The sequence below is a fragment of the Squalius cephalus genome, assembly GCF_949319135.1.
Source record: "Squalius cephalus genome assembly, chromosome: 2".
Lineage (NCBI taxonomy): Eukaryota > Metazoa > Chordata > Actinopteri > Cypriniformes > Leuciscidae > Squalius > Squalius cephalus.
Window position 1 is genome coordinate 7,864,825 of NC_137123.1, and position 24,844 is coordinate 7,889,668.

Below are 24,844 nucleotides of genomic sequence, written 5' to 3' on the forward strand. Positions count from 1 at the left end.
GTAAATATACTGAAATGAATCCCATTAACAGTAACCTAACGTTAATGTTATGAACATAGTTATTCCACTCAGTAACCATATCTCAAGGTTTTTTTTTTTTTTTTTACTAACCACAATGTTAATGTATGGAAGCCCGTTTCCGCCACATTGAGTAAAAAAATAAAGATTCTTTAAGTCATAATAATGAGAAACTTTCTCATAATTATGACTTAACATCTCGTAATAATGAGAAACTTTCTCGTAATAATGACTTAACATCTCGTAATAATGAGAAACTTTCTCATAATAATGAGAAACTTTCTCGTAATAATGACTTAACATCTCGTAATAATGAGAAACTTTCTCATAATAATGACTTAACATCTCGTAATAATGAGAAACTTTCTCGTAATAATGAGAAACTTTCTCGTAATAATGAGAAACTTTCTCGTAATAATGACTTAACATCTCGTAATAATGAGAAACTTTCTCATAATTATGACTTAACATCTCGTAATAATGAGAAACTTTCTCGTAATAATGAGAAACTTTCTCATAATAATGACTTAACATCTCGTAATAATGAGAAACTTTCTCGTAATAATGAGAAACTTTCTCATAATAATGACTTATTTTCTCGCACTTCTACGCATGCGCAAAGCAGCGGAGCAGAAGGGCGTGCCACACTAGCGACATCCGCTGGTCAAAGCCATGTAAATGCATCACAGCAAACTTGGCACGCTCTGCAGTGAATAACATTAAAGATAAATGATCAGTATATGAGACAGGCTTCCATACTAGATAGTCTTTTATTCATTTGTAATATTCATTTGTATTTTTGTGTATGAACAAGCAGCAATACAAGGGTGATCCATGGATTTCAAATAGACGGAGGGATGATAAGACAGCACACCTTTCCAAATCTGTTTAAGAACACTTCATCTGGAAATCTGTGTAAGGGTCCGTTCATACAGAACGCGCTTTTTCATTGCTTTTCTAGGCAAACGCGCACTAGACGGACGTTGCGCTCGCTCTTCTGCAGCGTCTTGCGCATGACACGGCGTTCTAAATTGAAAAGAAGTTCAGCTTTTAAAAACACGTCTCGACCTTGCGTTTTCCCCCATTCCACTGCCCACTTATGTTTAAATGTCCCCAAAGTCATAAACATCTTAAAGGTGATTTCTGTATTGATATCTTCCAGATGAACCTGCACATCAAATATCCTAGAAGCATCTGCAAAATACGTGTTATATTAACACACATATGTGTTACACTTAAACTTGACGAATAAATGTAATATTCCAACTTTAATCTGATAGTTTTGTAAATTCATGTTTACAATTTCCATCGGTGTGCACAAGCAGGCGTCCTTCGTTACCATGGTAACCGTCCTGCTTCTGCATTCCACTTTTACACCTTATCGTGCGCATGGAAAAGTATGGAAGATAGGCCTACTGATGATGTTATTTAATGATACTACAGATTGCACTTAGTAAATCAAACTGACTTTAATGAAAACAACTGTTTTGCAGAGCGTGCCAAGTTTGCTGTGATGCATTTACACGGCTTTGACCAGCGGATGTCGCTAGTGTGGCACGCCCTTCTGCTCCGCTGCTTTGCGCATGCGTAGAAGTGCGAGAAAATAAGTCATTATTACGAGAAAGTTTCTCATTATTATGAGATGTTAAGTCATTATTACGAGAAAGTTTCTCATTATTACGAGATGTTAAGTCATTATTACGAGAAAGTTTCTCATTATTATGAGATGTTAAGTCATTATTACGAGAAAGTTTCTCATTATTACGAGATGTTAAGTCATTATTTCGAGAAAGTTTCTCATTATTACGAGATGTTAAGTCATTATTATGAGAAAGTTTCTCATTATTACGAGATGTTAAGTCATTATTTCGAGAAAGTTTCTCATTATTACGAGATGTTAAGTCATTATTATGAGAAAGTTTCTCATTATTACGAGATGTTAAGTCATTATTTCGAGAAAGTTTCTCATTATTACGAGATGTTAAGTCATTATTATGAGAAAGTTTCTCATTATTACGAGATGTTAAGTCATTATTATGAGAAAGTTTCTCATTATTACGAGATGTTAAGTCATTATTATGAGAAAGTTTCTCATTATTACGAGATGTTTAAGTCATAATTACGAGAAAGTTTCTCATTATTATGAGATGTTAAGTCATTATTACGAGAAAGTTTCTCATTATTATGAGAAAGTTTCTCATTATTATGAGATGTTAAGTCATTATTATGAGAAAGTTTCTCATTATTATGAGATGTTAAGTCATTATTATGAGAAAGTTTCTCATTATTATGACTTAAAGAATCTTTTTTTTTTTACTCAACGTGGCGGAAACGGGCTTCCATATTAATGTAATGCCGTCTCTCCAACATACATTTACAGAAATTTGCTGCAAATGGTCGTTGCTGTAACTGTATTCTACGTTATGGGAGCACCCCATTTCCCTCCAAAATTCAACACAAAATTGTATTAATGCTGTGTTTCTGCTACTCCCCAGATAAAAAAATGCTATCATATGCAAGTCATTTAAAGGTATAGTGGAGGATTTTCCCGAATTTTAGATAAGAACCGCCCTCTCCACTTTTTGAAAAAATACACATGTGCAACACTCTACCTGCTCCCGAAAGGGAACGCCTATTAAACGTGTGCACAAGCAACACATTCTCATCCTAGGGCGTCATATACTGACGCTTTTGACATTTCGTCTACATCGAACGCACATGGCACCCTTTAGCGTCAATATGAGACGCACAGAGCTTTGTTCGGTTATGGGTAGGTTTAGGTCTAGGGTAGGGTTAGAGTTAGACCGCTAAGAGGCGCCCTCTGGCCCATATCTATTTGTGTCTCATATTGACGCTAAAGGGTGCCATGTGCGTTGGATGTAGACGAAATGTCAAAAGCATCAGTATATGACGCCCTAGGATGAGAACGGGCATGCACGAGCCTAGTTCTCTTCGTGCACGCTCTGTTTACAAGTTGCTGTCGGCATGCCTCATACAAGCCTACTTTCCAAAAGAAGATTTGCATTAGATTAGAAACTTCGCGACTGAGGCATCAGTGGGAAGCCCAACCTGTGCTTTTAGCGCATGCCAGCATGTGAAATATTCTCCCAAAAACACTCTGGACTTGTTTCTTTCTTCAGAGGCCTTTCTCTTCTTGTCATACAATTCATAGACACTTTTTATCTCAAGCACTCAAGCAGTAATCCTTGAAACAATAATCTTATCTATTTCAATCTATTTTTTCTCTCTCTTGCAATCTCAGTGTAATGGCCTTTAATATTTGTTATGCTGTTATTCTAATTTATTGAATGTCAGAAAAGTGTGGAATTTTACAACTAGAGCCTTATTGTTTTCTAACTTTTATTGGAAACATGAACAATATGGATACCCAAGTTTTAAAACATTAATAGTCTCAATGAAGTAAGATTCATACATCATAAAAAAAGCATAAAGAAAAACACACTATAGTGATTACACACTTATACATAATTCGTAAACCATTTACTTTCATTATCGCACATCAATCTTTAAAATGATCGCCTGATTACTTCAGTCACACGTCATCATGGCACTCCTGTCAATCATTCAGGGCTCCTCCCACAAAGAGATGCATTATGGCTGTAATATTTACTGTGTCCAAAACACTACAGCCTCTTCTTGTTAGGCTGAAAAAGAAAGAAAGAAAGAAAGAAAGAAAGAAAGAAAGAAAGAAAGAAAGAAAGAAAGAAAGAGAAAACATTAATATTTAAATATTTAAATAAAAGCATCAACAACATTTGTCAAGAGGAAAGGCTAATAGATTGGGTTTAGTCTCTATCTAGTGGGTATTCTTACTTACTGGAAGATTTTCATACAGAGACGAGTCCAGTTCGGGTTTACAATCATCAAGTTGAGCAGTCTTTATGAATGAAGACAAAGTAAAAACAGGAGTGTGTTATTTAAATCTCCATATACTTAGTCAATATAGATATGTTCACACTGTTCACACACTGCTTTTAAATAAAAGTATCAACAACATTTGTCAAGAGGAAAGGCTAATAGATTGGGTTTTGTCTCTATCTAGTGGGTATTCTTACTTACTAGTAGATTTTCATACAGAGGCGAGTCCAGTTCGGGTTTACAATCATCAAGTTGAGCAGCCTTTATGAATGAAGGCAAAGTAAAAACAGGAGTGTGTTAATTAAATTCCCCTATATAGATATTTCCACACTGACATTGAGCGTTTAATTCCTTTTGGCTAAAGGTGAAGAGAGTTTAGTCTTCTGTAGGAAACACTTGCAACACTTACCGTTACATTCTCATACACAGGATCACTCAATTCAATATCATAATCGTTGTGTCTGTCATGATCAGGTCTGTAATGATTCATCTTTGCCATTAAAGAAAAAAACAGAATAAAGAGAAAATAAATAACGTCTATAAACAGCTCACTAGAAAAAGTCTCTGCTACATTCAGACTTTCAATCATTTAGATACCAAATCATTTCCCTGATCAGTAAACTTCTGATAATTATTCTCACCTGAGACTCCTGTGTGTCATTTCTCTTTTTCATCCTCCTGATTCCCCTTTAAAGACAGTGATTTGACACAATTACAACCAATCAGATTCAGAAATGATTTTAAACAAAAGAAAAACTCCAAGGCACTCTCCTGGAATATTAAAAATGCCTTTATTTTATGGCATAGTCAAAAAAAAAAAAAACAAAAAAAAAAAAAACTATGCTTTTTTTGACTATGCCATAAAATAAAGGCATTTTGAATATTCCAGGAGAGTGCCTTGGAGTTTTTCTTTTGTTTAAAATCTACTCTACCTCTTCCAAAGAGCACCTCTACCAAGATAAGTGAATCCGGGAAGCGCTCCTGATCTACATGTTTTAAGATTCAGAAATGATTTGATGTTTAATACACAGATATGATTTTAACTGAAGGTATTTCTCTATAGGACATGGCACTGCCACTTTGAATGTGATGAAATCTGGTCCATCTTCAGGATTTATGGAGTAATGATGTGAGCTTCAGATTTCATTATTCAATAACTAACTGAGTAGCCGTCAGTGTGGAAAGAAAGAATGGGAAATTTTGCCTTAAGTTCACGTTCATCACGACCAGAGACAAACCTACATTAGAGGGGACCTATTATTTATTGAAGTTTCACATGCTTTTTTATTATATCCAACAAAGCAGGAAAAACAACGAAGAAGAATGAATAACAGAACTGTAGTGACACACTAGATGTTGGCAAATTACAATTTAACAACACTCCCACTTAATTTTACAGTAGGACTAAGCCATTTCTTAGTAAATTATATTAACACACACACACACACACACACACACACAAAAAAAAAAAACATTTCTTAGTCCTTTTTTTCCATGTTAATCGTTTTACACCCATAACATATTTAACACTAAACACAGTTTAGCAATTTAAGATCAGACTAAAGAGAATTAAATGAAACCGAGTCCAATCTCACTCCTAAGATACTCAAACTTCTGTCTTACCAATGGTTTGGTCAAGATATCTGCCTTCATGTCATCTGTGGGACAATTCTGCAGTTGTATTTGTCCATTCTGCACACATTCACAAATGTAATGGTAGCAAATGTCAATGTGCTTGGTTCTTGAATGATCAACTGGATTCTTTGCGATTGCTATTGCTCCTTGGTTGTCCTCCAGGATCACCACAGGAGTAGCATCTATTCCAAGATCACTTAGTAGTCGTCTTAGCCAGACACATTCCTGAGCTGCTTGGCTAAGTGCAACAAACTCAGCCTCTGCTGTTGAAAGAGCAACAGTTGACTGTTTCTTGCTGAGCCAACTCAGCGCTCCTCCACCCAGTAAGAACACATTACCGGTTGTAGAGCGACGATCGTCCTGGTCTCCAGCCCAGTCAGCATCTGAGAAACCGACCAAAGTTCCAGACTCTGACCGCTCATACTTGAGAGTGAGTTTCAGTGTTCCCTTCAAGTACCGTAGAATTCTCTTCACCGCAGTCAGATGTGCAACACTTGGATTTGCATTGAACTTTTACACAACGCTCACTGCTTGTGCTATGTCGGGTCGTGTGCCAGAGGTCCCCAAGATATACAGTAGGACAGTTATCTCATGTCCTTCATCTTGTAGTGCTTCTTAAGAGCGAGTTTCATCTCTTCCATGCTTTCCATCGACTCTATGATCAGAATTAGATCATCAAAATACGCCGCTAATATCTCCAGCTCCTGTCGAGATCTCACGAACACACACGGGTCTGATGTACTCTGTTTGATGCCAATGTTCCTCATGAACTCTGTGAAAGTTTTACTCCAGCAGAGAGGGGACTGCTTCAAGTCCATATACTGACTTCTTCAGCTTGCACACCAAACTTTCCTCCCCTGGTCTGATGTATCCCTCTGGTTGCTCCATATATATTTCCATATATATATATACTTTAAACACCCATCTCGATCCTATGGCCTTCCGATCCTTTGGCAATTTCACTAAATCCCACGTCTCCAGCAGTATTTTCCAGCAGTGATTCATGTTCCAAGTCAGCCGCCTCCTGCCATTCTTTTGCATTAGGACTCATCATTGCCTCTTTCAGTGTGCTTGGTTCTGCAACAAAACAAACACTTGCATAATGATCCACAGTCACCAGGTCGGCAAACTCATCATAACCATATCTCTTAGGTGGTTTTCTGATTCCGCCACCTTCTCTAGCAGTTTCATCGACAGTAGCATCGACTGGTGTTCTCTCGTCGGTTTTCACAATAACTTCGTTCTCCGAACAAGAAATGTCCACTTCTTGTTTCAAGTCAAAGTCTGATTTGTTAAAGATCACATCCCGACGAATTAGAATCCTCTTTTCTTTATCGAACAAGCGATAGCCCTTGGCATTGTTGGCATATCCCACGAAACGAAGCTTCACAGCCTTCTTGTCCAGTTTTCTTCTTTCTGTGTCTAGGACATGTGCATAAGCTACTCAACCAAACACTTTCATGTGACTCACATTTGGCTGTTTGTCGCACCATCTCTGGTAGGGCATCACTTGTTTCAGTACAGATGTGGGGAGTCTGTTCTGTATGTAAGCTGCGGTCGCTAGTACAGCCTCTGCCCAGTACGACTTTGGTAATTTAGCGTGAGAGAGCATGGTTCTCGCTGCTTCAATTAATGTCCTATTTTTTCTTTCTGCAACACCATTTTGCTGAGGTGTGTGCGGTACAGTTGTCTCATGGTGGATACCTTGATCCTTCAAGTATTCTTGAAATTCTTTGGATGTGCATTATCCGTTCTAAGTCTTGCCATTTTCAGTCCGCACTCATTGGATAATATTTTCTCAAATTCCTTGAATTTGCAAAGAACTCCACTCTTCTGTTTCATAAAGTATACCTTGCAACATCTAGAATATAGTCATCAATAAAAGTCACAAAGTACTTTGATCCACCTACAGATTCAGTCTGCATGGGACCACAGACGTCACTATGAACCAACTGTAGTTTATGTTTGGAACGGATCTCTCCCACTGGCTTATGTGGCTTCCTAGACAGCTTGCCTTCCACACATGCTTCACAGAAGGGAACTTCTTTCTCAGCAGGAAGGTCCACTCCATTCACCAGTTTTTTAAGTTCCTTCAACTTAGTGGTGTGACCCAATCGCTGGTGCCACAAACTGGCTGCTATTAATGCACTTTATGCACAGTGACAGACGGGCGAACTTCCCTCGTCATCCAGCTGATACAATCCATCAGATCTTTGTGTTCCCATTCCTCTGAGATTTCCATTTTTATAACGGATGGAACAGCGAGACTTCTTGAACTGCACCGTATTTCCTTTTTTTACAGCAGCTCCCACTAAGAAAAGATTCCCGGATAACTTGGGAACATACAGCACATCAAACATTGTGACATTTTTTACATCACTGATTTTTAATGTCATTCTTAGTTTAACGTTACCAAGTCCTAGAGCGTCAACCACTCTGCCATCACCAAGTTTCATGTAGGATTGAAAATAATCCAAGATATTTTAAATGAACAAAGATATTTGCTTGACTGTTTTTCTACCCCCTCTTCCTACCACAATGACCATTTGGAGTTCCTAAGGCACAGAGGGACTGATAGTGATCTAGGCCTGCAGGCCAAATGTTTGTACTTTGGGGGTCGATGAATTGTCACACCTTTAGTACGGTGGGGGAAGTGTAATTATCTGATTGGTCAGTTTGAATGTCTCACAGTTGGGTTTTAGTCACATGGTCAAGGAAAGGATAAAGGAAGTTTGTTACTGTTGCTCTGTCTCTTTGATGCTCTGGCTATCTTCTTCTCTGGGTCCCTTTCTTGGGGCCTCCTCTTCGCTCTCTCTCTCTCTCTCTCTCTCTCTCTCTCTCTCTCTCTCTCTCTCTCTCTCTGGTAACATTTTTCATATATGCTGGGTACAATTAATAGTATAAGTTATCATCATCTCATCTCATATATTTTGTAACTATTTTAAGTGTAACCATAACCATAATTTGTCATTAAACCTTTTCAATTGCAACTAATGTACTAACTAGTTTTGATTTGGTATTGACTTTGAAGTGCTACATATTGCAATACAATATCATCACTATCTATAGCAATGCTCTCCCACAAATATTAAGCTATTGTAACTGCACGTATTTCCGTCGTTGGTATAAGTGGCAGTGGGTGGTAATAGACAAGAAATGTGCAGCTTTCTACTATCTTGCCAATAATGTTTCTTTAGTCATTCGGCAGTTCTTGCAGCATGAACCACTGCAGGAATTCCACCCTTACACACACTGGCAATACAACAGTGACACCTATTGGCAAATTACTATATAACAACATTATGCTCCTTTTCACAAGATGTAAAATAAATCTCTGATGTCCCCAGAGTGTGTATGTGAAGTTTTAGCTCAAAATACCCACACATATTTTTTTACAGAATGTTTAAATTGTCACTTTTTGGTGCTCAGAAAAAACGCGCTGTTTTAGTGTGTGCCCTTTAAATGCAAATAAGCTGCTGCTGCACGGCACAGGGGGCGGAGCTTCATGAGCTTGCACTCCGTCTCAGGACAATTTCATCTCACAGAATGATGATAATATCAGAAACTCTCAGTAACGGAGTTCATTTCGACCCAGAGTCGGAGAATAATGCCTACAGAGTCAGAGTGCTGTATGGAGATGGAACAGGTATAGTTTAGTAGTTTAATTACGGTTATAACGTATTTGTCATCTGCTTGTATGTATCCACTATTAATAGCCTACAAGTCTGCTGTTTCGGACCAGCTCTGAATGATGATCAAACATATACTGATGAGTTTAATAAAGTTTATTGTACATCACACAAAAGATGAAGCGTCAGTTTGAGTCCAGAAAATCACCGTAAGAGCTGAGTAAACACAGTATAAGAAGTGCCTAAGTAACGTTACATAAACGAATTTCGGTAGAGTTGAGGGAGCATTTTCATTGAAAACAAAGTAATTCCACTTCGTCTTCAGCGGCTGCCTCAGATGTCGGGAGTAAATAGAGAGAGCTATGTGGATTAATACATCCAGCCACACAACACCTACAACGCTTGGGAGACATTCTTGTCAGTGCAGCAATGGCGGATGTGTACAACTCGCTGTGAACTCGATCAGGGCGGGTCTATGTTGAAACGGCAGTGTCTGTCAACACTCGTGGGCGGGGCCTGTGGCTTTAGTGACGTCACTAAAGCTGCATTCTGAAAACAGGTCGTTGGGAGACACTGCTGATGATTTATGGGGATTAATAAAAAAGGAGTGAGTGGATTTGTATCACTATTGGCTGGTTGTGTACACACACTGCCAACACACATTTATGTCCAAACAGCATGCAAAAGTGAATTTTGCACAATATGTCCCCTTTAAGTGTGTGGGTCCCAGGGAAAATTAGTTAATGAGGCCCTTCTAAAATATGTTTTTAACATAAACATAAAGTGCTAATTTTTTAATTAACAAAATGTCAATCTTCATCTTTATAGAAGAAGATACAATACATCTGATAATATTCATATTTATGATGGACTGTCACCATAAAAACTGTACTTTGTGTGGTAGTGACAGGAACAAGCTGTTTAATCTCTATTTTATTATTTTATTAGTTCATGACGTCTCACTGAATTCACAACTTTCTAACTCAGTCATTCATTCACACACGAGAGAGTACCACAAACACACATCTTACCAAATCACTAACATCGTAATGATCACTGCAGCTCCACAAACTCCTCCAATGGATATGTATAATATCACCAGACGTCCTGCAACTGAGACAAAAGAGTAAAACGTCTGAACAGATTCATTTGAGTCACTATAGAAAGAGTAATGTAAGTATATGAGCTGCTCTACCTTTAACAGTGACAGTTACAGCGTCTGATCTCTGAGATCCATGTTGATTGTGAGCCTGACAGTAGAAGCGCCCACTCTGTAGTGCACTGAAACTCTGTCCAGATCCAACAGCTGAGGTTTCATTCTCCTTAAACCAGCTGAAGTTCAGAGCAGGAGGGTTTGAGTCACTGGTGCAGTTCAGAGTCACTGAATCTTCCTCCACTATTTCACCAGAAACAGACACTAAGACATTCTTTGGCGGGTCTAAAGCAGAAAAAAAATCACATTACTGACAATGTTTAGAGGATTTAATGTCACATTTACTGAACCATCATTAACTCACACATGACATTTAAAGTCACAGCATCAGAGTATTTCTCTCCATGTTCATTGATGGACTTGCACTTGTATTCTCCACTGTCACCAGAGCTGATCTTTGAAATGCTGAAGATTCTTCCAGATCCTACAATCGTTCCTTCTTTAATCCAGCTGATTTCTGCAGGAGGGTTTGAGTCACTGATGCAGTTCAGAGTCACTGAATCTCCCTCCACTATTACACCAGATGGACTGATGGACACTGAGACGCTCCTGGGAGGGACTAAAAAGGACAAAAAATAAAATTCATAATAAATATTACAAAATTATACATTTTGAATTTTTTAAAAAATAAACTGGTGATCATTAACTCACACATGACATTTAAAGTCACAGCATGAGAGTATTTCTCCCCATGTTTATTGATGGACTTGCACTTGTATTCTCCACTGTCATCCGAACTGATCTTTGAGATGCTGAAGATTCTTCCAGATCTTACAATCGTTCCTCCTTTAAACCAGCTGAAGTTCAGAGCAGGAGGGTTTGAGTCACTGATGCAGTTCAGAGTCACTGAATCTCCCTCCACTATTACACCAGATCCACTTATCAACACTGAGACGCTCCTGGGAGGATCTAACAAAACAAAATTGTATAATCTTTTTTTTCTGTTCTGTTTTCCCCAAAGCATTGTAAGCCTAGGTAGATTGTATAAATCACTGGTACCAATGGTCTCTACGATTGACTTTAGGCCTGTTAAATCCAACACAAATCTTATGCATGAAAATTCAGTCTTATTTTGCATGCCAAAATGTCTTTTAATACTGATGTGGAAAAAAGGCAGATGGGCTGAATGAAATGCAAATAGGTGGTGCTTACAGAAAAGAAGAAATAAGAAATATTGATGAGAAATGGGGTGGTGTGGCGCAATGGATAAGACACCTGCCTTTGGTGTGAGAGACCCGGGTTCGAATCCACTGTGAGACACCAATGTGTCCCTGAGCAAGACACTTAACCCCTAGTTGCTCCAGAGGCGTGCGACCTCTGACATATATAGCAATTGTAAGTCGCTTTGGATAAAAGCGTCAGCTAAATGAATAAATGTAAATGTAAATGTAAAATAAATGTAAATAACTCTGTTACTCTGGTACCAGAAGCACAAACTTTTGTTTTAGTGTGAACAAGAACAGATCTTCAGACTCACAATGCTTCGGGAAAACACAGCCTTATTTCTACAACTGTTACCGAACCATCAATAACTCACACATGACGTTTAAAGTCACAGCATCAGAATATTTCTCTCCATGTTCATTGGTGGACTTGCACTTGTATTTTCCACTGTCATCAGAGCTGATCTTTGAGATTCTGTAGATTCTTCCTGATCCTATAATTGTTCTCCTTTTAATCCAGCTGATTTCTGCAGGAGGGTTTGAGTCACTGATGCAGTTCAGAGTCACTGAATCTCCCTCCACTATTACACCAGATGGACTGATGGACACTGAGACGCTCTTTGGAGGGTCTAAAAAGGACAAAAATTGAAACCCTAAATCATCTAATTCAAACACGATCTCCTAGTTTTAAAAAGAACAAAAAGTCAATCTGTACTTGTCACAGACTGGGTTGGTGAAAGGAGCAAGGACTCTAGTGCAGAAAACAAATGGATATTTATTAACAAAAGAAATAAAAAACTACAAACAAAAACTCCCCATGGGAGAAAACAGGACAGGCATCAGCAGGAACAGGAAACACAAGGGAACTTAAACAACAAACCAGCACAGGACTGCAAACACAGGGAGACTAAATAGGAAGCAAACAAAAGAGGGTAACGGGAAAGGCAGGTGGGGCAAATGAATCAATAATCAGGTAGCAAGATGGGAGGGGCCAGACAATTGACAGGAGAGCACATGGCACAAGGAAATACATGACAAGCCATGTGCTCACAACAAACCAGACTATACCCAACGCATGACAGACCGGGAATGCCAGAGCTCTGTCACCAACACAAGATGTAACCCAAACAGAAGTGACAAAACTCTGACAGTACTCACACATGACATTGATCTGAACATCAGGAGAGATGTGAGTGTGTCCGTCTACAGCACAGCTATATCTGCCTGAATCCTCTCTTCTGACTGACTGCAGCAGGAGTTCATTGTTTCTGTCTCTTCTCTCAGTTAATGGCTGTGAGTTTCTGTACCAGATGAATGTTGCTCTGTCAGTCAGAGCGCAGCTGCTTTTACATCTCAGATTGACTGAATCTCCCTCTGTCACTCTCTCAGGAGACTCCACCTGAAGATCTGAACACAACACACACATTATATCTAGTGCTGCTGTCACACACTGATTATTATTCAACATAATGCAATCTCACCAATGACAGTAAGAGTCACTCCAGGATAACCAGTATATTTTCCATCAGGTTTATCAGTGATGAATCTGAAATAGTACTTGCGTGAATCCTTCAGTGTCACATGACTCAGTCTGACGGTGCAGTTCTGCTGTTTATCTCCCAGATACTGAAGCCTCTGACTGTATTCAGGGTCATTAGACAGATCTAGAAGCTCAACACCCTGTAGTATTGGGCCTTTTGTCCAGAACACTTTCATGATCTTATATCCAGTAGGGTATTTATAAGTGCATCTCATTATCACTGTTGAGTCCTTTAGTGCACAGATGTGTGAAGGACTGTAACTCACACCCCAATCAGCACTAGAAACCCCTGAAACACAGAATTAATCTCAAACAATTTAGCAGCAGCTTGTGCATATAAAATTGCAGTATCAAATTTATCTTGAGTGTTTCTGAAGTGTTGCATTGACTAACCATGAATCATGAGAAGAACGATCAGAGGAAGAGGAGGAGCCATTCTGACTGATGTCACTATCAACACCTACAACAAATGTACAGTGGCTTATTTTTCAGCTTAATGTCTTGTCGTTTTGGTCTCACTGTTACACATTTAGTTTTTCATATTCTCATTGCATTAAAAGTTTTATCAAATATATGATATATGTGTCAGGGGGCGTGGTTCAGTGAAGTCTACAGTGGGAGAGATCTGCCTTGTCTAAATACCCACACTTATCCACACTTGTGGTCTTTGCACTTGACCACTTGTCTACTTGCATGACGTATTTCCTCTTTTTGGCCCGAGTGTTTACAGAGCTTTTATTTATTATACTTTTAATACTTTGCATTTTAAAATAAACGTCTACATGTCTGTTCAGTAGTTGATATGTAACTAACAGAAGACACAAATTTAAAATTGTGGTGCTTCTACACTCTAAATAATAGTACAGTACCGTACCGTACCGTAATATTACAGTAATATTTAACTTTATTAACTTAATAAAAATCTCTGAAAATCGTTTACTTGGTTGTTTGAGTTAAACATACTAAAATAACTGACTAAAAATCCAACAGTTAAGATAAGTTTACAGTTAAGATTTTTTTACTATTGGAATCTGTTCTGGGAGCGACCTAGGCTCTTCCGTGCTGATGGCCTTCACCCCAGCAGAATCGGAGCGACTCTTCTGTCGGACAACATCTCCAAGACGCTACACACCATATGACTAGTAAGTCAAAGTCCAAATCACACTCTTTGCTGTCCAAACTTAATTGATATAAGTACCAATGTAGAACATTATATTGAAACTGTGTCTATTCCTCGTTTAGTGAGATCAAATAATAAATCTACTGCAGGATCTAGGAAAAATCTAATTGTGATTAAACCAGAAAATCTCAATATTAGTGAACAAAAACAATTTATAAAGCTAGGTCTTTTAAACATCAGATCGCTTACACCTAAGGCGGTTATTGTAAATGAAATGGTCACAGATAATAGTTTCGATGTACTTTGCCTTACTGAAACCTGGCTTAAACAAATGATTATTTCGGTCTTAATGAGTCTACACCTCCTGGATACTGTTACAAGCATGAGCCCCGTCTGATTGGTCGTGGCGGTGGTGTTGCTAATCTATAAAGATATTCTTACTGTTACTCAGAAAACAGGTCACAGGTTTAATTCGTTTGAAGTAATTGTGCTAAATGTTACTCTCTTAGATGTAAGAAAGAAATCCCTGTTATCTTTAGCCTTGGCTACCGTATATAGACCGCCAGGGCCTTATGCTGATTTCCTAAAAGAGTTTGCAGACTTTCTCTCAGATCTTTTGGTCAATGTCGATAAAGCATTAATTGTTGGAGATTTTAACATACATGTAGATAATTCAAATGATGCGTTAGGGGCTGCGTTTACAGATTTATTAAATTCCTTTGGGGTCAAGCAAAACGTAACTGGTCCCACTCATCGTCTTAATCATACGCTAGATTTAATTATATCACATGGAACCAATCCAACCGATATAGATATTATACCGCAAAGTGATGAAGTCACTGACCATTACATGGTCACTTGCATATTACGTACCGCTGAAATTTGTCATGTTGCGCCACATTATCGACCAGGCAGAACAATCCTTCCAACAACTATAGATAATTTCTCAAATAGCTTATCTGATCTATCTCAGCTGCTCAGTGAACCCAAACAAACAGATGAACTAGAAGAACTCACTAGCACTATGAGCACCATTCTCTCTAGAACATTAGACATCGTTGCACCAATTAGATTAAAAAAGGGTAGAGAGAAAACTAAAGCACCATGGTACAACAGTGCTACGCATGTTCTAAAGAGAGAAACTCGTAATTTAGAGCGTAAATGGAAACAAACTAATTTAGAGGTCTTCAGAATCGCTTGGAAAGACAGTATGTCACGTTATAAAAAGGCCCTAAAAGCGGCCAGGGCTGAGCATCTCCGCAAATTAATAGAAAATAACCAAAATAATCCTAGGTTTTTATTTAACACCGTGGCTAGACTAACAAATAAACAGACGTTCCCGGAGCAAAATATTCCGTTACAGTGTGATTTTATGAATTTCTTCACTGAGAAAATAGAAAGCATCAGAAACACAATTGTAAATGTACAATCTTTAATGGTGTCTTATGATTCAGCCTCAATTATCACCCCGCAAGAACAATTACAGCGCTTTGCAACTATAGGAAAGGAAGAGCTAAATAAACTTATCATTGCATCTAAACCAACAACGTGTTTATTAGATCCAATACCAACTAAACTACTGAAACAAGTGTTACCTGTAGTGGAAGAGCCTCTTCTCAATATTATTAACTCGTCTTTATCCTTAGGTTATGTTCCAAGAATATTCAAGTTGGCAGTTATAAAACCTCTCATTAAGAAACCACAATTAGATCATAATAATCTAGCAAATTACAGACCCATTTCAAATCTTCCATTTATGTCTAAAATTCTAGAAAAAGTGGTGTCCGCTCAACTGGGCTCTTTCTTGCAAGAAAATGATATCTATGAAAAATTTCAGTCAGGATTCAGGCCGCATCATAGCACAGAAACTGCGCTCGTTAAAATTACAAATGATTTACTTATAGCTTCTGACCAAGGCTTTATCTCAATACTAGTTTTACTCGATCTTAGTGCTGCGTTCAACACTATAGATCACAAAATACTCTTAGACCGACTACAAAACTACACTGGTGTTCAGGGACAGGCATTAAACTGGTTTAGATCGTACTTATCAGACCGTTACCATTTTGTCTGCGTAAATGGGGAAAAATCGAAGATAACGTCAGTAAACTATGGAGTGCCGCAGGGATCTGTGTTAGGCCCTCTGCTATTCTCAATATATATGCTGCCACTTGGTAATATTATAAGAAAACATGGAATTAATTTCCACTGTTATGCTGATGACACTCAATTATATATTTCATCACGACCAGATGAAAACAATAAATTATCTAAATTAACAGAGTGTGTTAAAGATATAAAATACTGGATGACATGTAATTTTCTGCTATTAAATTCAGATAAAACGGAGGTATTACTTATTAGTCCAAAAAACTGCCCACAAAATCTCTTACAATACAACTTTAATTTAGAAGGGTGTCCTGTTACTTTATCCTCTACAGTAAAAGACCTGGGTGTTATATTAGACCGCAACTTGTCTTTTGAACATGTTACAAGAACAGCCTTTTTCCACCTTAGAAACATTGCTAAGCTACGTAACATGCTATCTGTTTCTGATGCAGAAAAGTTAGTTCATGCATTCATGACCTCGAGACTAGATTACTGTAATGCTTTATTAGCTGGTTGTCCTGCATCCTCAATAAACAAGCTACAGTTAGTCCAAAATGCCGCCGCTAGAGTTCTTACTAGATCAAGAAAATTTGACCATATACCACCAATTCTGTCATCTCTACATTGGTTACCTATAAAGTTCCGTATCAATTACAAAGTATTGCTACTGACTTATAAAGCCCTAAATGGTTTAGCTCCCGTGTATTTAACGGATCTTCTATCGCCCTACAATCCATCGCGCTCTTTAAGATCACTTAATTCGAGGCTTCTGGTCATTCCTAGGATATCTAAGTCCACTAAAGGAGGGAGGGCGTTTTCACATTTAGCTCCTAAACTCTGGAATGGCCTTCCTGATATTGTTCGAGGCTCAGACTCGCTGTCCCAGTTTAAAACTAGATTAAAGACGCATCTCTTTAGCCAAGCATTCACATAATACTTTCCTTTTATACTACATTTGAATCAGATTGAATGCATTAATATTACGAACAGCAGCTACGCTAATTATTTCCCATATGCTTTTCTGTTGTTATCTCGGGACGCTAGTCCCGAGGTAAATACAGATCGTCAGCTCCAGTTTGTATCCAGCCTCTCATGGAAACTACAGATTCTCCAACACCCGTGCAGAGACGACTCGACGCCCGTGGAGAGACGACTCGACGCCCGTGGAGAGACGACTCGGCGCCTGTGAAGAGACGACTCGACGCTGGCGATATGTTTATGCCCTAAATCAATACATGATTAACTAACTGTATTTCTCTATGTACATTTCTGAAATGCACTTTCTGTAAAGCTGCTTTGAAACAATATGTATTGTGAAAAGCGCTATACAAATAAATTTGAATTGAATTGAATTGGACTAAAAGAATTTGGTATTTAATTAACAAATTATTTATTTATAATACTCTTAATATATTTGTGAAATTTATATAAAAAATATTTGAGGATGCAGAATTAAACTGATCTGTTTCAAGAAACAAAAATATTACTTAATTCAAATTAATATTATTAGTATATTTAACACACTATTAATAAATTGAGTAAGTTTACTCAATTAAAACACTGCACCCCTCCCCCACCCTTGGTGCATTTCCTCTGTGAAATTCAGGTTTGTGTATGTTTTATTTTATCTATAAAATCATTACTGTGCTTTAAATCATTTTATTTAATGCAAAACAACATACAGAGGCGTAATTCGACATCTGAACAACAGTCGTGCCTGTCTTTACGCATGATTGAAACTCTTTGCTTAAAAAAACACAACTTTATTCCTAATTATAATGAATATAATTAATTTGGATGCTAAAATGTCCTCACAGCTGTCACTGTTTGTTTATTGGCAGGTTATGGAGTCAGTCGCTCGCAGTATCTTTCGGCTATGAGTGAAACGCAGGACGGCGGTCTGAAGTTAGAAGTTCACCCGCAGAGAACGAGATCCAGCGCTGATCCGGTGGAAACTGGATAACCGACTGGTTGATTACACTTGAATTAGGCTACCTGAATGTTTAAATGTTTCATTTTTACTTCTAAAATGTTTGTTAAATGAGTTTAAATGTAGGTAATATTGTATACATGTTAAAACGCTGTAAAATATGCTGTATTGCTGTACTCATCGACATAGGCCAATGTCATGTATACTGGTTGTTGTATGGAATTCTATTTACAAAGGTTTAGAGGAAATAAAAAGCTAATAATACTCATAAATAAAAACAGTTAATATTAGCCTACTCAAAAATATTGTTTTTTTTTAAATGTTAAATTATTTCTACTCAATTTTAATCGTTAATATACCAGATGCAGTTACTCAAACTAAAATTATTAATTTATATTAATTAATTAATTTTTTACTTGCATTTATTCAAATCATACAGTATATTTCATTGATTTCACAGCTTTAAAATTTTACATTTTTTTGAGTGTAACAATGTTTCACCAAAAAAATTTAGTAAATCATATTAAACCTTTTAGAGTGTAATTAAGTGATAAAAACAGTTGCAAATGTTGTACAAATAAGGCCTACACATACCATACTCATCTTTGTGTGGTGATGTGATCAATTACGGTAGTGATTAGGGGCGGATACGGTACGTTCAATGAGTATAAAAGATGAGATTGACATCTCACTAAGCGGGTCTTTCTGAGTCCTGGGAGTGACGTCATTTCAGGCGCGCCGTGTTTGTCCAGGAGGTAAGAGCTACTAGTGGCATTCTCTTCATGAACGTTTTGTGTGTAAGGGTAATTTGAGACTCATCTGATTTAACAGTGTGACTGAGGAGTACGTTAGACATGTCGAACAACTATTTGTCAATGTGAGGCCATAATTGGCACGCTATCGAGTGCACTGGGCGGTGTGAGTTGCCATATGCAGGTATGTTACACTTACTTTAATGTTAGGTTCACAGGACAGTGATTTCTTAAATTGAAATGTGTATTATATTTTAACAGTGACACGGGAGGCCAGGTGTTGCAGCAGGATTCGTGGGCGCTGTTAGGCTTTATGCGACCCATTGCTGGTCCTGTGAATTTAGGATTGCCTGCAGCTGGTAGTCATTATTCGAGCTGGAGTGCTTCGGAACGGAGTTGGATTCTCCTCTGCAAGCTGTCTTCGACCATTCCTTTGCCTTTTACTGGAATGACGCATTTACTGCAGATCTGTACTTTTACTCTAATTACTTGACGATCTCCTTTTAGCGAACGAGGGTCTCCTCGACGACCGGAACGACGCATTTTTTGCTTATTTGTACATTTACTCTAATTGTTTGACGATCTCATTTCCATGAACAAGGGTCTCCTTGACTATACTGGAAAGATAGCGTGTTCACAGTCGCAGTGACGTATCTAAACTTAGTCTTCTCCAGAATTGACGTTGAGACTGAGTGACTTACAGTGGCGAGAAGCTACTGATTTTCTTTGTCACTACTATTGTGGGTATATTGTGTCCCTTTGAATGTCGGTTGTTTGTGAATGTGCTTTTGAGTATTGTATTGTAGTGTGAGAATACATTTTTATAGGACGGCGCTGGGCTGACAGAGTTAACTAGTATCAGCCAGTGAACGATTGCATCATTTTGATAAACCGATTCTTCTGGCAGCATGTGACGTGTAATTGATAGACCATTACATGGAATGTGTATTTGTGTGTTTGTTTGTATCTCATTGTCTTCTCTCCCACTCAGAATTGGGGTTCCAGATTAGCCAGAGTTAGTGTGTGTGGTGGTGGTTCGGCTATTGATCTGCAGTGTTCACAGCGGTTGAATTTGGTGTGGTGTGAGAACACAAGTAGCTGCTGTGTTGATTGGATAGGCAAGACGAACTCCCCAATTCTGAAGTGGTAAAGTGTGTATGTGTGTCTGTGTATCGTGCTCCATGATTGATGCATTTCCCCCTTTTTTAATGTTTGTATACTAAAAAGATACCAGTTTGTATTCTATTGTGCGAAGTATTGAAAAAAATCTGTGAACCGTTTATCCATTGTTTGATATCTGACTCAGCCACTGCGAATCTGTGTGCTTTACAGTGTGTGACTGGGTCCCCGGACCATTTCCGGGGTGGCATTTTAGTAAACCTTTGAAATCCAGATTGCCACATTTGCACCAATAAAATTTGCAACACTTTATATTTTTAATTCCAAATTATATTTATCAAATTCATTTAAATTACAGTGGAATGTTTTCCTCGACATCTCGCGATTTCCGGGCACATGAGTTCCCGAACATAATGCATGATGGGATACTCTTAGCCTTGAATACTCCGAAGTGGTATTCGAGATAGTGTGGGTTTAGTGTGCATTAAGGGCACTGCACTTTGGCATTTTTAAGTCATAGGACAGTATTAGGCACTTACTTTCTGTCGCGTGCATGCGCTCTCAAGTAGCCAAGACCACAAGTGTGGGTATTTGAACAAAGCAAGAGACTGGAGACAAGCGGTGAATAAACAGGCCATGTGCATAATGATAAACATCTGTGTATTGTTGCAGTAATTGGCATGGAGAGACCGGATAAAAGCCACTGGAAAACTGGGAGATTCTGAGAGTGAGTGGGCTGAGGACTCGTGCGCTGTGTCTGTTCCAGAGCAGACTTTATGCTACTTTGATCTACTGAGAAATATATGTAAGCTCAGAGAACACGTGTTTGTTTTTGATTTATTTTAAACTAATATTAGCACTAGCCTCAGCCTATTCTTGGACCTACAGATGAAGACACTAGCTCAACATAAACCCCCTGTATCTTGACTATAGCTGTGCATGCACATGTACAAGTGTGTGGGTTACCTAATGTAGCATCAGTGACCTCATCTTCCTTTTCTTATGAAAACTGAGCACCATCTATTTTGAGATTGAACAGAGAACTAAAAGAGAAATACGCTCTAGTTCTTAGCTTAACCCCCTGAGGTCGGCAATCACGCCGGCGGCATTAAGGGCGCACGCGCACGAGCGATCTGCTCGTTTTTTTTTTATATCAGTGCAAAATACTCTGTTGATTTTGATTTTACATACTTGTGTTGTACATCATTCAAAGCTGTTAAATGTCTTCTTTTATTTGTGTACACTCATAATAAAAACAAAATGTTGTGTTTTTCGTAAAACAAAGAAAATAAACATGATGCGCGTTCTGCCGTCTCTCTCAATGAGAAACTCATTCTGAAACGCGACAGAAAATGACCTGTAACTCAGCGAATGTTTGTCTCACAGACTTGAAACGCATGTCTATACAACGCTTGGAATCTCTATTTGTAAAGTATGTAAATTATATAAAAAACAAATATTATATTTTTAAGTAATCCATACGAAAGCAGCGGCATGTACAGTTTCTCAAACGCGTCCTAATTAACTATAATGTGACCACACCCACGCGCGCACGAGCGATTGACATGCAAATGATCCATGCGGAGAAACGCAGACCTGTAAACGCCCTCATCACCTCAAAACAAAGAAGCAGAGACTTCGTAACTTACTCTTCTCTGCTTTCATCGAGTTGGAAGACTGTAAGCTGTGCTGTGCTGTGCTGTGCTGTTTACCTTGAATTTACCTCGGATTTACCTCAGAAGAACGCGATTTGAAGATGAGAAGATTTTTAAGGTAAGACATGTTAAACTGGTCGTGCCAGATTAAAATGTATGTTATGAAATGAGTTTGGAGTAAAAACATGAACTAAGCCTAATGTCATATATGTACATGTATATATAGACAGAAACATGAAATGTGAACTAGAATGGTAGGCAAGCTTTCAGTGCTTGTATACATGTTCGACACGAGGATGTTTTTATATTCTATAATAAAACACAGCATGGTAAAAGTAGGCTAGTATATATATATTGTAGCGACTGAGACAAATCAGACACAATTATTTGCCATAGGCACACACAAATCTTTAAAACTTCCATCCGAGAGCAGGGTCCCAACCCCCCAGGCGGGGCGAAAGGGGCCTGGTTGCCATGGCCGCGATCAGATAGGATGTTTTATGACTCTCAGGAATGCTAACAAGTAACTAACTCTGCCACAGATATCAGAACAAACTCTCCTGAATTCATTTATTGATGAACTGACTGACATGAAATGAACAGGCATTCCAGAACATTTTGAGAATGATTTACTGTTGTGTGTTTTGTCTTTTAATAATTCTGTTGATACTATGATCTCTTTGATACTATGTAGTTATTACAAGACCAACTGTCTATGTAACCATGTTTGGTCTCGATAAATTGGTACTTTGAAGATCGAAATGATTGTGTACATGATATGCCAATAGCTGTGCAACACATTAGAATTACTAAGAATCTTCCTTAGTAGTGTCATTAAACACCAATCCAGCATGCCAGTCCGAGTGAGCACGCTTAAGACAAAGGCTTGTAAATCCTGGTGACAGAAGAAACTCCCGCCAGACAGTCCACCCTTCTCATTGGTACAGCAAACCCAGAGAGGGGTGGCCATTCTCAGGCTTTATTAGAGACTGACCACAGTGACCGCGCTCTCTTCTCAACGCTTCTCATCCGACAACAAGGCAGCTTCTGCTGTTACTGGGGGAGGGGCTGGATCCTTCCCCCCCCCCACTTGTGCCCAGCTCCCTGGGCCCAAACAGGCCTGAGCAATGCCTGCCATGCTTTCATACTCCAAAAAGGGAGTCAGACTTTTCTTCAATCTAGAAAACAACTGCAACTTTACCATCACTGACTCAACGATCCACTCCTGGTCTTCAAGCCAGGACAGCAGGCTTCGACTCACAACAGCCATGTGCTCGAAGCCACCATGCTTTTCTTCAAGGCCATAGACCCATCAACGAATCCAATCTTCATCCACTCAAAGAATTTTCCACGATTGCAACTGCCATGCAAGTATTCTTTGATGAGATTGCTATGAAATAAGCTGATGGTTTTTTTCATTTCTTTCCATACTGAAATAGATTGTATTCCATAGTTCTATTTCCTGTTTCCGGTTCCACATCACTCACCCCTTTACCTATGCATGTATGTATGGATGTATGAATGTATTTATGTTTGTTTAGTGTTAGTTATGTTTGTGATTTAGTTAACTCTTCCGAGTTGCCGATCACGCCGGCGTGATCAAATCACATGACCAGTTTAAGACGTCGAAGCATAAAAACAAAGTCACGTTGAGCGCTGCTGTCCACTTCTGTCGAAAGTGCTGGCTTGAAACTCTATTTTACTTTTTGTTTTGTGTTGATAGACCAAGTAAAAACGGAGATATGATAATTTAAACTTTATATAAAAAAATATTGAAAATATTGACGCGTTCATAAAGGAACGCAAGATGGGATGCGACAGGCGTTGCATTTATTCTCATAACTTCGTCGGTTTTTGTCATAAAACAAAACGGAGAAAAATGTGTGAATCTGCTGACTCTGCTCTTCAGGCTGCACATTTTAGGGAGTGGAGGAGGAGCCAACTGAGCAAAGAAGTGAAATTGAAAGGCGCCCGCGGAAGTCGGGAGATTGACGGAGTAGACAGAGAGACATATATATAGAAAGAGAGAGAGAGAGAGATTATTGCTAGTTTTTGGAAAAGTTTGAATAGATTTTGAGAGTAGTTTAGGAGTAGTGTAGATAGTTTAGGTAGTTTAGGTAGTTTTTTGTGGACGGAAAATGAAGCGAATGTCTTTAGTCTCATTGTTGACAGAAACTGTTTTGAGGAGTGGCACAGATAAAAAAAAAAACTCACCTGATATTCGTTGTAAATAGTTGTATATATATAGTTTGATTTTGTGTTCATTTTACCTTTTGTATAGTATATTTGCACTTTTTAGGAACCCCTATTACTCAAGGAAGGAAAGCCCTGTAATGTAGCTGTCTGTGTAATTGTACATGAAGTGTTTTGTAGAGTTTCTAAGCAAAAAAGAAAAGAAAAAAACGCCTATTGCCACACCTGCTTTTTGCTGTATATAGTTAGATTTTATCTCAATTTTACCTTTTTTATGTTGTATTTGCACTAAATGGGAACCCTCATACTCTGGGAATGCAAGGCCTTAAATATAGCTCTCTGTATAATTGTGTGCATAAACTTTTAAAAAGTGGCAAAGCTAAAAAGAGGGAAAAAAGCCTATGGCTACACTCGCTTTTTTTTTTTGTAAATCATATTTTTTTTGTATATAGCTTGATTATATCTGAATTTTACCTGTATATGTTGACATTTACAACTTGTGTTTACATTTTAAACCTTTTAAAATGCTTCATTGAGCATGTTTGTGTTTTTTGTAGTAAAAAAAATATAATTTTTCTATTCGGATTTTGTGTTTTTTGTGTGATTTTGGGTCCAGTATGTTGATACAGTACATAAAAGTGAAAAAATAATTGTCTGTTCATATAGGTGATGTTGTGCTGAAAAAAACAATACCAAACATTGGTATGGTAAACATTTGTTTATGTCGCAAAATAAAAAAAATAAAAAGTACTCAAAAACGGCCAAAATAGCCCAAGACTCCGAAGAGTTAATAAAACGTGCACAATTATGAATTTGGTTTCTGATCCTCTGTTTGCATACAAAGTCCCTTTTACGATTTTGATCTTGCTACATGCTAATTGCTGTACAT

The 24,844-nt window shown here is 38.2% G+C and overlaps 1 protein-coding gene across 1 annotated transcript in view; it reads right to left on the reverse strand.

The window, feature by feature from the left end:
• Nucleotides 1-3,371: 3,371 nt before the first annotated feature.
• Nucleotides 3,372-24,844, reverse strand: part of LOC307148933 (B-cell receptor CD22-like) — a gene marked incomplete at its 5' end in the record, with an annotated part of 28,625 nt that continues 7,152 nt past the window's right edge. The window contains 13 exons of the mRNA XM_079854879.1: nt 3,372-3,683; nt 3,857-3,916; nt 4,099-4,158; nt 4,307-4,387; nt 4,539-4,584; nt 10,193-10,274; nt 10,357-10,599; nt 10,679-10,933; nt 11,026-11,283; nt 11,912-12,166; nt 12,696-12,944; nt 13,019-13,366; nt 13,471-13,537. Of these exons, the coding sequence (XP_079711005.1) occupies nt 3,663-3,683; nt 3,857-3,916; nt 4,099-4,158; nt 4,307-4,387; nt 4,539-4,584; nt 10,193-10,274; nt 10,357-10,599; nt 10,679-10,933; nt 11,026-11,283; nt 11,912-12,166; nt 12,696-12,944; nt 13,019-13,366; nt 13,471-13,537 (2,025 nt within the window). The 3' untranslated portion in view covers nt 3,372-3,662. The remainder of the gene's footprint in view (nt 3,684-3,856; nt 3,917-4,098; nt 4,159-4,306; nt 4,388-4,538; nt 4,585-10,192; nt 10,275-10,356; nt 10,600-10,678; nt 10,934-11,025; nt 11,284-11,911; nt 12,167-12,695; nt 12,945-13,018; nt 13,367-13,470; nt 13,538-24,844) is intronic.